The sequence below is a fragment of the Schistocerca serialis genome, chromosome 8 (assembly GCF_023864345.2).
Source record: "Schistocerca serialis cubense isolate TAMUIC-IGC-003099 chromosome 8, iqSchSeri2.2, whole genome shotgun sequence".
Taxonomy (NCBI): Eukaryota; Metazoa; Arthropoda; class Insecta; order Orthoptera; family Acrididae; genus Schistocerca; species Schistocerca serialis.
In genome coordinates this window covers 629,466,352-629,478,566 of record NC_064645.1, presented here as the reverse complement: position 1 = coordinate 629,478,566, position 12,215 = coordinate 629,466,352, and the positions used below count along the sequence as shown (strand labels likewise).

The 12,215-nt window shown below is 41.9% G+C and overlaps 1 protein-coding gene across 1 annotated transcript in view; it reads right to left on the bottom strand.

Moving 5' to 3' along the window:
- The window catches only part of LOC126416484 (cilia- and flagella-associated protein 70-like), a 282,811-nt gene that overhangs the window by 111,963 nt on the left and 158,633 nt on the right, over nucleotides 1-12,215 (bottom strand). Inside the window, exon 7 of the mRNA XM_050084221.1 lies at nucleotides 9,903-10,036. Within this exon, the coding sequence (XP_049940178.1) occupies nucleotides 9,903-10,036 (134 nt within the window). The remainder of the gene's footprint in view (nucleotides 1-9,902; nucleotides 10,037-12,215) is intronic.

The following is a 12,215-nucleotide window of genomic DNA, read 5'->3' as shown; positions in this document are numbered from 1 at the left end:
CTGAGTACTCTGGTGATGTGATCTGTGAGAGTTTTTACAAATGGAGGGAAAACTGTCCCTTTAGTAACTCATTTTTTCATTAGAAACTCTAGACTTTTACAGTGTAGTGCCTTATTTATACTTGTAAGAGTAGCTATTTCTGAGGGCAGTTCATAAATGATCGAGCTCATCTTCCAAGTACTGTAGTTCATAGATTCTTTCAGCGTGGTCCGCCAATGATTTTGAAAACTCCATTTTTCTGTTTAGAATGACGACTGGAATTGCTACGAGGGCACTACACCATCGTAGGTCTAGAGATTCTACTGAGAAAGAATGAGCTGAAGGGAAAGTTTTCCTCTCATTTGTAAAATCTGTCATGGAGTCGCATCATCAAAGTACTCAGAAGATACAGTATAGAGACAATGTTTAAACTAATAAGAAAGATGTGTGAATATTTCATCACTACAAAGCTTATTTGAAACTGTTACTGCTTTCTCAGTCACTAAAGCATCTCCAGCATTGGAAGACAAAATGTTAGGCAGACAATTATGTCTTTGACCACGACCTTATGCCCACAAAACAAATATCGATAATATAACTGTAAAGCTATCACAAGCTAGTCTTAAAATAGCTTTTCACAATGACAATTTGAAAGTATGAGCAATCCTCCCAAACCCACCCATTGTTGTCAACCATCACTTTCCATCATCATTAGAATCTTCATAACATCATTTGCAACCCATGTAACATTCCTATCCCACTATATGTACCCCAAAGTTTCTACCCCTACAACTGTTCCTGTTGCAAAACCCACTCTATGCGTCCACTTACTACCACATACTCCTGGTGGACTACCAAAAATTCTACATCAAAGGCAGAGCAACATGGGAACCATGCATGTCGCTTGCCCACTAATATGTGTTGACTGCATGGGTTTTTACATAGTAATGGCCATCACTAAACTACCTGAGCACATGAATCAACACAGACAAACCCTGTACCTTGAGATACTCAGCAGCCAATTGCTCAGGATGATCTTCAAAGTGATTAAATGGACTTATGTGGGAGGTACACCACAGGGGCCATTTGGATCCTTCCATTGGGACCAGTTTCCCTGAACTATTGCGCCTGGAACTTGTTCTCTAACAAATCCTTGTGTTCAGCCAATGTAATTAACAACCTTCCTCTTCCCCTTGTTGGTAGTATTTAATTTTTTTATTAATCAGTTATGTCTTTAGTAAGTACTTTTTATCATCATTGCTCCTCTCTTGTTCTGTGATTTATTTTCATTTCCCACTGTCATGCTAGTTCTTAATTGCAATATTTATTTCACTTCTCATTACCTTTCCATTAAATTCATCTTCAAATTTTCACTCTGTACTTCTAGCATGTCTCAAAAATGAGATCGACAGGAAGTGCAAAATGGCTAAGAAGGGATAGCTGCCTACAGAAAAATTAGAGTGTCCTTTAAAAAAAAAGAAAATTATATATATATATATATATATATATATATATATATATATATATATATATATATATATATATATATATATATATATATATATAGTTATAATAGAGGGAAACATTCCACGTAGGAAATATATATCTAAAAACAAAGATGATGTGACTTACCAAATGAAAGTGCTGGCAGGTCGACAGACACACAAACAAACACAAACATACACACAAAATTCTAGCTTTCGCAACCAACGGTTGCCTCGTCAGGAAAGAGGGAAGGAGAGGGAAAGATGAAAGGATTTGGGTTCTAAGGGAGAGGGTAAGGAGTCATTCCAGTCCCGGGAGCGGAAAGACTTACCTTAGGGGGAAAAAAGGACGGGTATACACTCGCACACACACACATATCCATCCACACATATACAGACACAAGCAGACATATGTCTGCTTGTGTCTGTATATGTGTGGATGGATATGTGTGTGTGTGCGAGTGTATACCCGTCCTTTTTTCCCCCTAAGGTAAGTCTTTCCGCTCCCGGGACTGGAATGACTCCTTACCCTCTCCCTTAGAACCCAAATCCTTTCATCTTTCCCTCTCCTTCCCTCTTTCCTGACGAGGCAACCGTTGGTTGCAAAAGCTAGAATTTTGTGTGTATGTTTGTGTTTGTTTGTGTGTCTGTCGACCTGCCAGCACTTTCATTTGGTAAGTCACATTATATATATATATATATATATATAATAGAGGGAAACATTCCACGTCGGAAAAATATATCTAAAAACAAAGATGATGTGACTTACCAAATGAAAGTGCTGGCAGGTCGACAGACACACAAACAAACACAAACATACACACAAAATTCAAGCTTTCGCAACAAACTGTTGCCTCATCAGGAAAGAAGGAAGGAGAGGGAAAGACGAAAGGATGTGGGTTTTAAGGGAGAGGGTAAGGAGTCATTCCAATCCCGGGAGCGGAAAGACTTACCTTAGGGGGAAAAAAGGACGGGTATACACCCGCACACATACACATATCCATCCGCACATACACAGACACAAGCAGACATTTGTAAAGGCAGAGTTTGGGCAGAGATGTCAGTCGAGTCGGAGGTACAGAGGCAAAGATGTTGTTGAAAGACAGGTGAGGTAAGCTATAACCAACACCTTTTCGCCTTTTTTCACACCAGATCTCCAGTTGCTTTCTAGTTCACCTTATCTCTCGCCATTTATTTTCATTTTCATTTCAGCCTCATGCTACACTGTCCACCTTCTAAAACCGTGTCACCCTCACAACGACCCCATTAATTTTTATTCACATTCCCTCCGCAAACATGCCTTCACCCTAGCGAGATTACACTCACATATTTTATTTTCTCAGGCTTGTCTGACATTTGGCATTACCCCCAAAGGCCTCACACTTAAAGTTCCCATTTCTGGCTGCAACCCTTCTTTCCATCAGTCCCTATACCAGTTCCAAACTGAACAATCCATTGCCCTCACCCACCTAATCCTTCTCCTACACATCAACTCAGCCAATGAACACACCCGTCAACTCCTATCCTTAATAAAAGTCCTCAATCTTGCCTCTCCCACATCCACACCGGCTGTTCAGAGCATCCTCCTACAGGCCAACCGCAAATTAGAACAGCATGCCACCCTTCACCTCAAAAAACTATCCAATCTCCTGGTTTCCCACCTCCGGAAAGGCAACTCACTCACCCTTCACAACCTTTCCAGCAAACCTCAACCTCCTCTCGTTGCACACAAACCCAGTCTCTCCCATCTACTCAATCTCCCACTTCCAGCTCCACTCCCCCCAAAACCTCAAAATTCCAATCAACACAATCTGGAACCACAACACCCTAATTCAGTAGTTAACCTTTCCTCCAAACCTCTCTCCCAATCCGAAACCTCTGTCGTATCCAAAGGCCTCACCTTCTGCCCCACTCCCAGATTCAACCAAACAGCCCTCGTCAAAGATTTACTGTCCTACACTCGTACTCTCTGCTGGAAATATCACTTTGCCATGAAAAAAAAATGATCCTAATCCTACTCCTAACGATCCAACTCCCCAAGACACTATCCAAATTGAACCCTGCCTGGAACAGTTCCCTCCTCCGTTACAGCAGGACCCACCTCCCCTTCCTCAAAATCACCCTCTCCAAACCTTCCAGGAATTTCTCACTTCCAGCCTTGCCTCTCAATCCTTCTTAAAAAACCTTAATCCTACTGCCAACATCACCACTGCTGAAGCCCAGGCTATCCGTGATCTGAAGGCTGACCGATCCATCGTCATTCTTCCGGCGGACAAGGGTTCCACGACCGTGGTACTTGATCGTCGGGAGTATGTGGCTGAGGGACTGCGTCAGCTTTCAGACAACACCACACACAAAGTTTGACAAGGTAATCCCATTCCTGATGTCCAGGCGGAGCTTCAAGGAATCCTTAGAACCTTAGGCCCCCTACAAAACCTTTCACCTGACTCCATCAACCTCCTGACCCCACCAACACCACGCACCCCTACCTTCTACCTTCTTCCTAAAATTCACAAACCCAATCATCCCGGCCGCCCCATTGTAGCTGGTTACCAAGCCCCCACAGAACGTATCTCTGCCTACGTAGATCAACACCTTCAACCCATTACATGCAGTCTCCCATCCTTCATCAAAGACACCAACCACTTTCTCGAACGCCTGGAATCCTTACCCAACCTGTTACCCCCGAAACCATCCTTGTAACCATTGATGCCACTTCCTTATACACAAATATCCCGCACGTCCAGGGTCTCACTGCGATGGAGCACTTCCTTTCATGCCGATCACCTGCCACCCTACCTAAAACCTCTTTCCTCATCACCTTAGCCAGCTTCATCCTGACCCACAACTTCTTCACTTTTGAGGGCCAGACATACCAACAATTAAAGGGAACAGTCATGGGTACCAGGATGGCCCCCTCGTATGCCAACCTATTCATGGGTCGCTTAGAGGAAACCTTCTTGGTTACCCAGGCCTGCCAACCCAAAGTTTGGTACAGATTTATTGATGACATCTTCATGATCTGGACTCACAGTGAAGAAGAACTCTAGAATTTCCTCTCCAACCTCAGAGACATCCGTCCACATCAAACCCACCAACAAGCAACTGTACCTCCATTATGACAGCTGTCACCCATTCCACATCAAACGGTCCCTTCCCTACAGCCTGGGTCTTTGTGGCAAACGAATCTGCTCCAGTCCGGAATCCCTGAATCATTAGACCAACAACCTGACAACAGCTTTCGCATCCCGCAACTACCCTCCCGACCTGGTACAGAAGCAAATAACCAGAGCCACTTCTTCATCCTCTCAAACCCAGAAACTCCCGCAGAAGAACCACAAAAATGCCCCACTTGTGACAGGATACTTTCCGGGACTGGATCAGACTCTGAATGTGGCTATCCAGCAGGGATACGACTTCCTCAAATCCTGCCCTAAAATGAGATCCATCCTTCATGAAATCCTCCCCACTCCACCAAGAGTGTCTTTCCGTCATCCACCTAACCTTCGTAACCTCTTAGTTCATCCCTATGAAATCCCCAAACCACCTTCCATACCCTCTGGCTCCTACCCTTGTAACCGCCTCCGGTGTAAAACCTGTCCCATGCAGCCTCCCAACACCACCTACTCCAGTCCTGTAATCCGGAAGGTGTACACGATCAAAGGCAGAGCCATGTGTGAAAGCACCCACGTGATTTACCAACTGACCTGCCTACACTGTGACGCATTCTATGTGTGAATGACCAGCAACAAACTGTCCATTCGCATGAATGGACACAGGCAGACAGTGTTTGTTGGTAATGAGGATCACCCTGTGGCTAAACATGCCTTGGTGCATGGCCAGCACATCTTGGCACAGTGTTACACCATCTGGGTTATCTGGATACTTCCCACTAACACCAACCTATCCGAACTCCGGAGATGGGAACTTGCTCTTCAATATATCCTCTCTTCCCGTTATCCACCAGGCCTCAATCTCCGCTAATTTCAAGTTGCCACCACTCATACCTCACCTGTCATTCAACAACATCTTTGCCTCTGCACTTCCGCCTCGACTGACATCTCTGCCCAAACTCTTTGCCTTTTAATATGTCTGCTTGTGTCTGTATATGTGTGGATGGATATGTGCGTGTGTGCGCGAGTGTATACCCGTTCTTTTTTCCCCCTAAGGTAAGTCTTTCCGCTCCCGGGATTGGAATGACTCCTTACCCTCTCCCTTAAAACCCACTTCCTTTCGTCTTCCCCTCTCCTTCCCTCTTTCCTGATGAGGCAACAGTTTGTTGCGAAAGCTTGAATTTTGTGTGTGTGTTTGTGTTTGTTTGTGTGTCTATCGACGTGCCATCTCTTTCGTTTGGTAAGTCACATCATCTTTGTTTTTATATATAGAACCACTTGTATGAATATATAGAGCTCAGATGGAAAACCAGTTCTAAACAAACAAGGGAAGGCAGAACAGAAAGGTGGAAGGAGTATATAGAGGGCGATGTCCTTGAGGGAAACATTGTGGAAATGGAAGAGAATGTGGATGAAGAGGAAATGGGAGATATGATAATGCATGGAGAGTTTGACAGAGCACTGAAAGACTTAAGTCGAAACAAGGCACCAGAAGTAGTCAGCATTCCATTAGAACTACTGATAGCCTTAGGAGAGCCAGTCCAGACACAACTCTACCATCTGGTGAGCAAGATGTATGAGACAGGCGAAATACCCTCAGACTTCAAGAAGAATATAATAATTCCAATCCCAAAGAAAGCAAGTGTTGACAGGTATGATAATTATTGAACTATCAGTTTAATAAGTCACAGCTGCATAATACTAACACGAATTCTTTACAAACCAGTGGAAAACTGGTAAAAGCCGACCTTGAGGAAGATCAGTTTGGATTCCGTAGAAATGTTGGAACACGTTGAGGCAATACTGACCCTATGACTTATCTTACAAGATAGATTAAGGAAAGGCAAACCTACATTTCTAGCATTTGTAGACTTAGAGAAAGCTTTCAAAAATGTTGACTGGAATACTCTCTTTCAAATTCTGAAGATGTCGGGGGTAAAATACAGGGAGCGAAAGGCTATTTACAATTTGTACAGAAACCATATGGCAGTTATAAGAGTCAAGGGGCATGAAAGGGAAGCATCCAAACATCCAAAATATAATTTTCATGTAGTGTAGGCAGCATTCTCACTGCTTTGCTTGATGTCAGTTGTATGTATGTGATGCTATCAAAAATGATTTATTTTTAGCAAAATTTTTCTCCAAGGGGCTTAAACAATAAGAGAAACATCCAATCAACACTAGGTTCAAGAATACTGTAAACTGTATTTCTTGCCTTGCATTGGTTCTGAAATTTAACTTGATAAATATCCACACTGTACAAAGGGCCAGATATACTGACTCCTGCCAGCATCTAGTTAGCTTTATGAGAGCTTCTGTGCAACAATACCTGTGGTAACCCATTTATAGGTATAATGATAATGAAAGGTTTTACATTCACCTGCAGGAAATGCGTGATGTCAGCTTGCTACACATTTTCTAGCCACTGCTACTACATCATTCCAAACCATTGTGGGTGACAGTTTACTAACTGTAATTGGCTATACACTAATAAATTAGCTACAGTCTCACAAATTATGGTCACTAATTCTAGAAAATGCTATAAATATTTTCTAAAAGTTAATTCACTATGTCACAACTGTGATCTTTACAGTCTAAGTATTTCACACAATAAAGCCAGGTATTGTTAGCCTACTGACTCATTTCATAACATTTCCCACAAATCACAATTCAGTACATTTTCTGAATCTTTTGCATATAGAAATCTATTGTCCTCTGCTGTGTGATAGTAGTAGCAGTAGTAGTAGTAATAGTACTTCAGTCATTCCAGTTGCACTACTACATAATTATTAGCTCACACTTCACGATTTCATGATTGGGCTGGTAGTTAGAACTCAAAACTTGTTATGAACTTAATTAAATTATGTGCAATTTGTCCTTTCTTTACTTATATATGATGCAGCACCGCAGCCAATGTATTTCAGACTTCCATCTCCATTTCTAATAAATTACAGTCTTTGAATATAATAGAGGGAAACATTCCAAGTGGGAAAAATATGTCTAAAGACAAAGATGATGTAAATTACCAAACAAAAGGGTTGGTATGTTGATAGACACGCAAACAAACACAAACACGCACACAAAACTAAAGCTTTTGCAACTCACAGTTGCTTCATCAGGAACGAGGGAAGGAGAGGGAAAGACAAAAGGATGTGGGTTTTAAGGGAGAGGGTAAGGAGTCATTCCAATCCCGGGAGCAGAAAGACTTACCTTAGGGGGAAAAAAGGACAGGTAAACACTCGTATACACACACATATCCATCCGCATATATACAGACACAAGCAGACATATGTAAAGGCAAAGAGTTTGGGCAGAGATGTCAGTCGAGGCGGAAGTACAGAGGGAAAGATGTTGTTGAATGACAGGTGAGGTATGAGCGGCGGCAACTTGAAATTAGCGGGGGTTGAGGCCTGGTGGGTAACGGAAAGAGAGGATATATTGAAGGGCAAGTTTCCATCTCCGGAGTTCTGATACATTGGTGTTAGTGGGAAGTATCCAGATAACCCGGCCATTGGACAGATGGAGGTCAACGTCAAGGAAAGTGGCATGGGATTTGGAGTAGGACCAGGTGAATCTGATGGAACCAAAGGAGTTGAGGTTGGAGAGGAAATTCTGGAGTTCTTCTTCACTGTGAGTCCAGATCATGAAGATGACCTCCATCTGTCCAATGGCCAGCTTCACACATCCGTCCACATCAAACCCACCAACAAGCAACAGTACCTCCATTATGACAGCTGCCACCCATTCCATATCAAACAATCCCTTCCCTACAGCCTAGGTCTTTGTGGCAAACGAATCTGCTCCAGTCCTGAATCCCTGAACCATTACACCAACAACCTGACAACAGCTTTCGCATACCGCAACTACCCTCCCGACCTGGTACAGAAGCAAATAACCAGAGCCACTTCCTCATCCCCTCAAACCCAGAACTTCCCACAGAAGAACCCCAAAAGTGCCCCACTTGTGACAGGATACTTTCCAGGACTGGATCAGACTCTGAATGTGGCTTTCCAGCAGGGATACGACTTCCTCAAATCCTGCCGTGAAATGAGATCCATCCTTCATGAAATCCTCCCCACTCCACCAAGAGTGTCTTTCCGCTGTCCACCTAACCTTCGTAACCTCTTGGTTCATCCCTATGAAATCCCCAAACCACCTTCCCTACCCTCTGGCTCCTACCCTTGTAACCGCCCCCGGTGTAAAACCTGTCCCATGCAACCTCCCAACAGCACCTACTCCAGTCCTGTAGGTGTACACGATCAAAGGAAGATCCACGTGTGAAAGCACCCATGTGATTTACCAACTGACCTGCCTACACTGTGAAGTTTCTACGTGGGAATGACCAGCAACAAACTGTCTATTCACATGAATGGACACAGGCAGACAGTGTTTGTTGGTAATGAGGATCACCCTGTGGCTGAACATGCCTTGGTGCATGGCCAGCACATCTTGGCACAGTGTTACACCATCTGGGTTATCTGGATACTTCCCACTAACACCAACCTATCAGAACTCCGGAGATGGGAACTTGCCCTTCAATATATCCTCTCTTCCCGTTACCCACCAGGCCTCAACCTCTGCTAAATTCAAGTTGCCGCCGCTCATACCTCACCTGTCATTCAACAAGATCTTTGCCTCTGTACTTCCTATTCGACTGACATCTCTGCCCAAACTCTTTGCCTTTACATATGTCTGCTTGTGTCTGTATATGTGCGGATGGATATGTGTGTGTGTGCGAGTGTATACCTGTCCTTTTTTCCCCCTAAGGTAAGTCTTTCCGCTTCCGGGATTTGAATGACTCCTTACCCTCTCCCTTAAAACCCACATCCTTTTGTCTTTCCCTCTCCTTCCCTCTTTCCTGATGATGCAACCATGGGTTGCGAAAGCTTGAATTTTGTGTGTGTGTTTGTGTGTCTATCAACATACCAACGTTTTCGTTTGGTAAGTTACATTGTCTTCGTCTTTAGATATAAATTAAAGTCTTTGAATTATATAGTTATGTGTGCTCATGTATGACCTGACCAGAATGCACAACTGCTTTTCTGTGTCTTAAATACTATTTAGAGGAATGACTGTCTTGGTCTAATCTACTTCATGACCATCAGATTGAAACTACTAGAGATCTATAGTCTCTTAGACATGGACACTTCCTTCATTTTTGCATTTATTTGGAAGGTTTGCCCTTAACTGAAATGTACTATTTAGCAATTTTAATGACATTTGTAATTTAAAATAACATTAAGTTTAAGCACATAAACTAGAGTGGCTATCCAGGTGGCAAATGTATAATGAATCTTATTTTATGAAAGAAATTCTTTGCAGTTACCCAATTGGATGCCTGATGTCCAAGGAAAGAGCTTCTCTGATAGATTCTCTTGCTTGTGCTGTGTCACTAGTTTGCATGCAGAATAGTGCATAATCAATCCAAAAATCTGGATTTTTCTTGAACTTTGATATTCTCTACAACAAAGAAAAGGTAGTAGTGAGTGACAAGTAAACTACTAGAGTACTGCTCCATAACTGTGGGGGAGATTAGTTCAGAGGAACATTTCAGTGTTCTGAAAATAGAAAATTATTTTTGGAAACAATAAATGATGCTTTACCTTCTAAAACAAAAGAAATAAAAGAATAGTACAATGTAACTTGTGTCTTCCCCGTGAACACAGAAACTACTCTATGATATTTTGCTTTTCTGGTGAATAACTAGTTTGATCCACAGGAAAAGCCATCTGAATGCCACAATAATAAGAATATTTGTTCACCATTGAATAATTAACACATACTACAGAATAATACAATTTCAGGACATCATACAGAACATTCTTCTGAATATATCAAGTAAGAATCATGAAGTTCAGAATTTATAATATAAAGCTTAGAGCTGCTGTTTCTGAAGTTATCACTGAAGCCGACTGCAACACGCTGGATCTAGATCTTGCCAGTTGTCCTCTGTATGGCAGTGCTGGCAGAGCCTCACATTCCGGTCATGTTGTCACACCATCTTTACTGTGATGGGCAGGTAGCATTTTCCATTGAGTCATTGAGGGTATCTCAGTTTCCTCGAATGAGAGGCCCCCATCACTGATCTGTACCGCAGGATACAGAGGACATGGACAATATTTCTCTACTTGAAAGCTCATAGTCCTCAACTTCATAGGTGATACTAAGCAACAATGGGCATGATACAGCCAAAAGGAGTGCTTAAGCAACTTTTCTGACAATCTCACTCTCTGCACAGGCATAAAAATCCATACCAAGTTTCATAGGCTGTATTTCATTGGTCAATGCTTGATATCATAGTGTTCTCAGTCCAGGCCACATATGAGAGCCACCTTTCTTGGTTCTTTAGTTCTGACAATGCAGTATTTCATGCAGTTATACAATCATCTGACTGAAATGAGAACAGTGTATCCACTGTTGTTTTCGCCTCATGGCCATGGAGTGGAAAGAAGTGTCATGTTTTACTGTTTTGTATGTGAATGTCATGATAAGCGGAATTTTATCCATATCTCTGTGTTTGACATCAACATACATCAACAACACATCTGTCAAAGTCTTATCAAAGTGTCCTGTGAGACCATTCATCCGTGGGTGGCAGGCAGTTGTCATCCTGTGGGAGACGTCACAATTCTTTTCTGGGAATCAAATACCAAAATATGGACACAATTTTCCAACTCCAGAAAAGGTTCACAATGACTAAAAGTAGTTGCCAAACTCATTGCAAAGAACTATTTAAAAACATTGATCATCTTTAATGTGCCGACTGACGACATATACCAGTCTATTGTGCACATCAGGGATTCATTAGTAAGTATCTCACTAATAGTGCTATTACTTAATAATGGACCAAGAGCCAGTCTGGACTTATAGTTCACCTTGATGAACGAAGTACCTAAATTATATTTATTTAAAAAGACAGTCAAAACATATCTCTAAAATAATGCATACCATACAATGAAAAGTTACATATAGATGAGGAGTACTAAAAACAGTGACAACTATAAGACCTCTGTCACACTGTAATATTTTTTCATAATGTTACAGTTTCTTTCTTTTTAATACATTGATTAAATCTAGATTGCATAACATTAAGCAGTATAGTGATACTTATAAGCCACTTGTGGCCATTGCTGTTTCAGTTTATAAACCTTACAGTTACACTACAGCCACAGTTCTCATTATACCTACTTTTGACAAGATAGTTAATGTTAGAACTGTATGCAGATTAAGGTTCTATGTATACCTTGACCCAATGGAAATCCCTGAAGGTTCTCCTTCTTGATGGCATCTGCAGAATGTGATGAATAAATGCGGAAGCCATACATCCAATGACTGTACTGCACGAAAGTAATTTCTCACCATTTCCTGAGCTTAAAATGTCTTTAATCAATGTGGGAAGCTGACCAAGCTTTTAAGACATGCAAGAAGGGAAGATATGGTGGTTTAGCAGAGGCGTGGCAGCATGGATGTGGTCCAGAAGTTGCCTATAAGTGTGTACAGTATGTGCAGTGATATATGTTGAGAGTCAGAATGAACAATGTACATATATACTTTATATGTTAGTAAGTGAATTCATTCCATATAGTTTAAACACACTAGGTAAGAATCAAATGAGGTAGTGAATGAGATAGTGCATTTT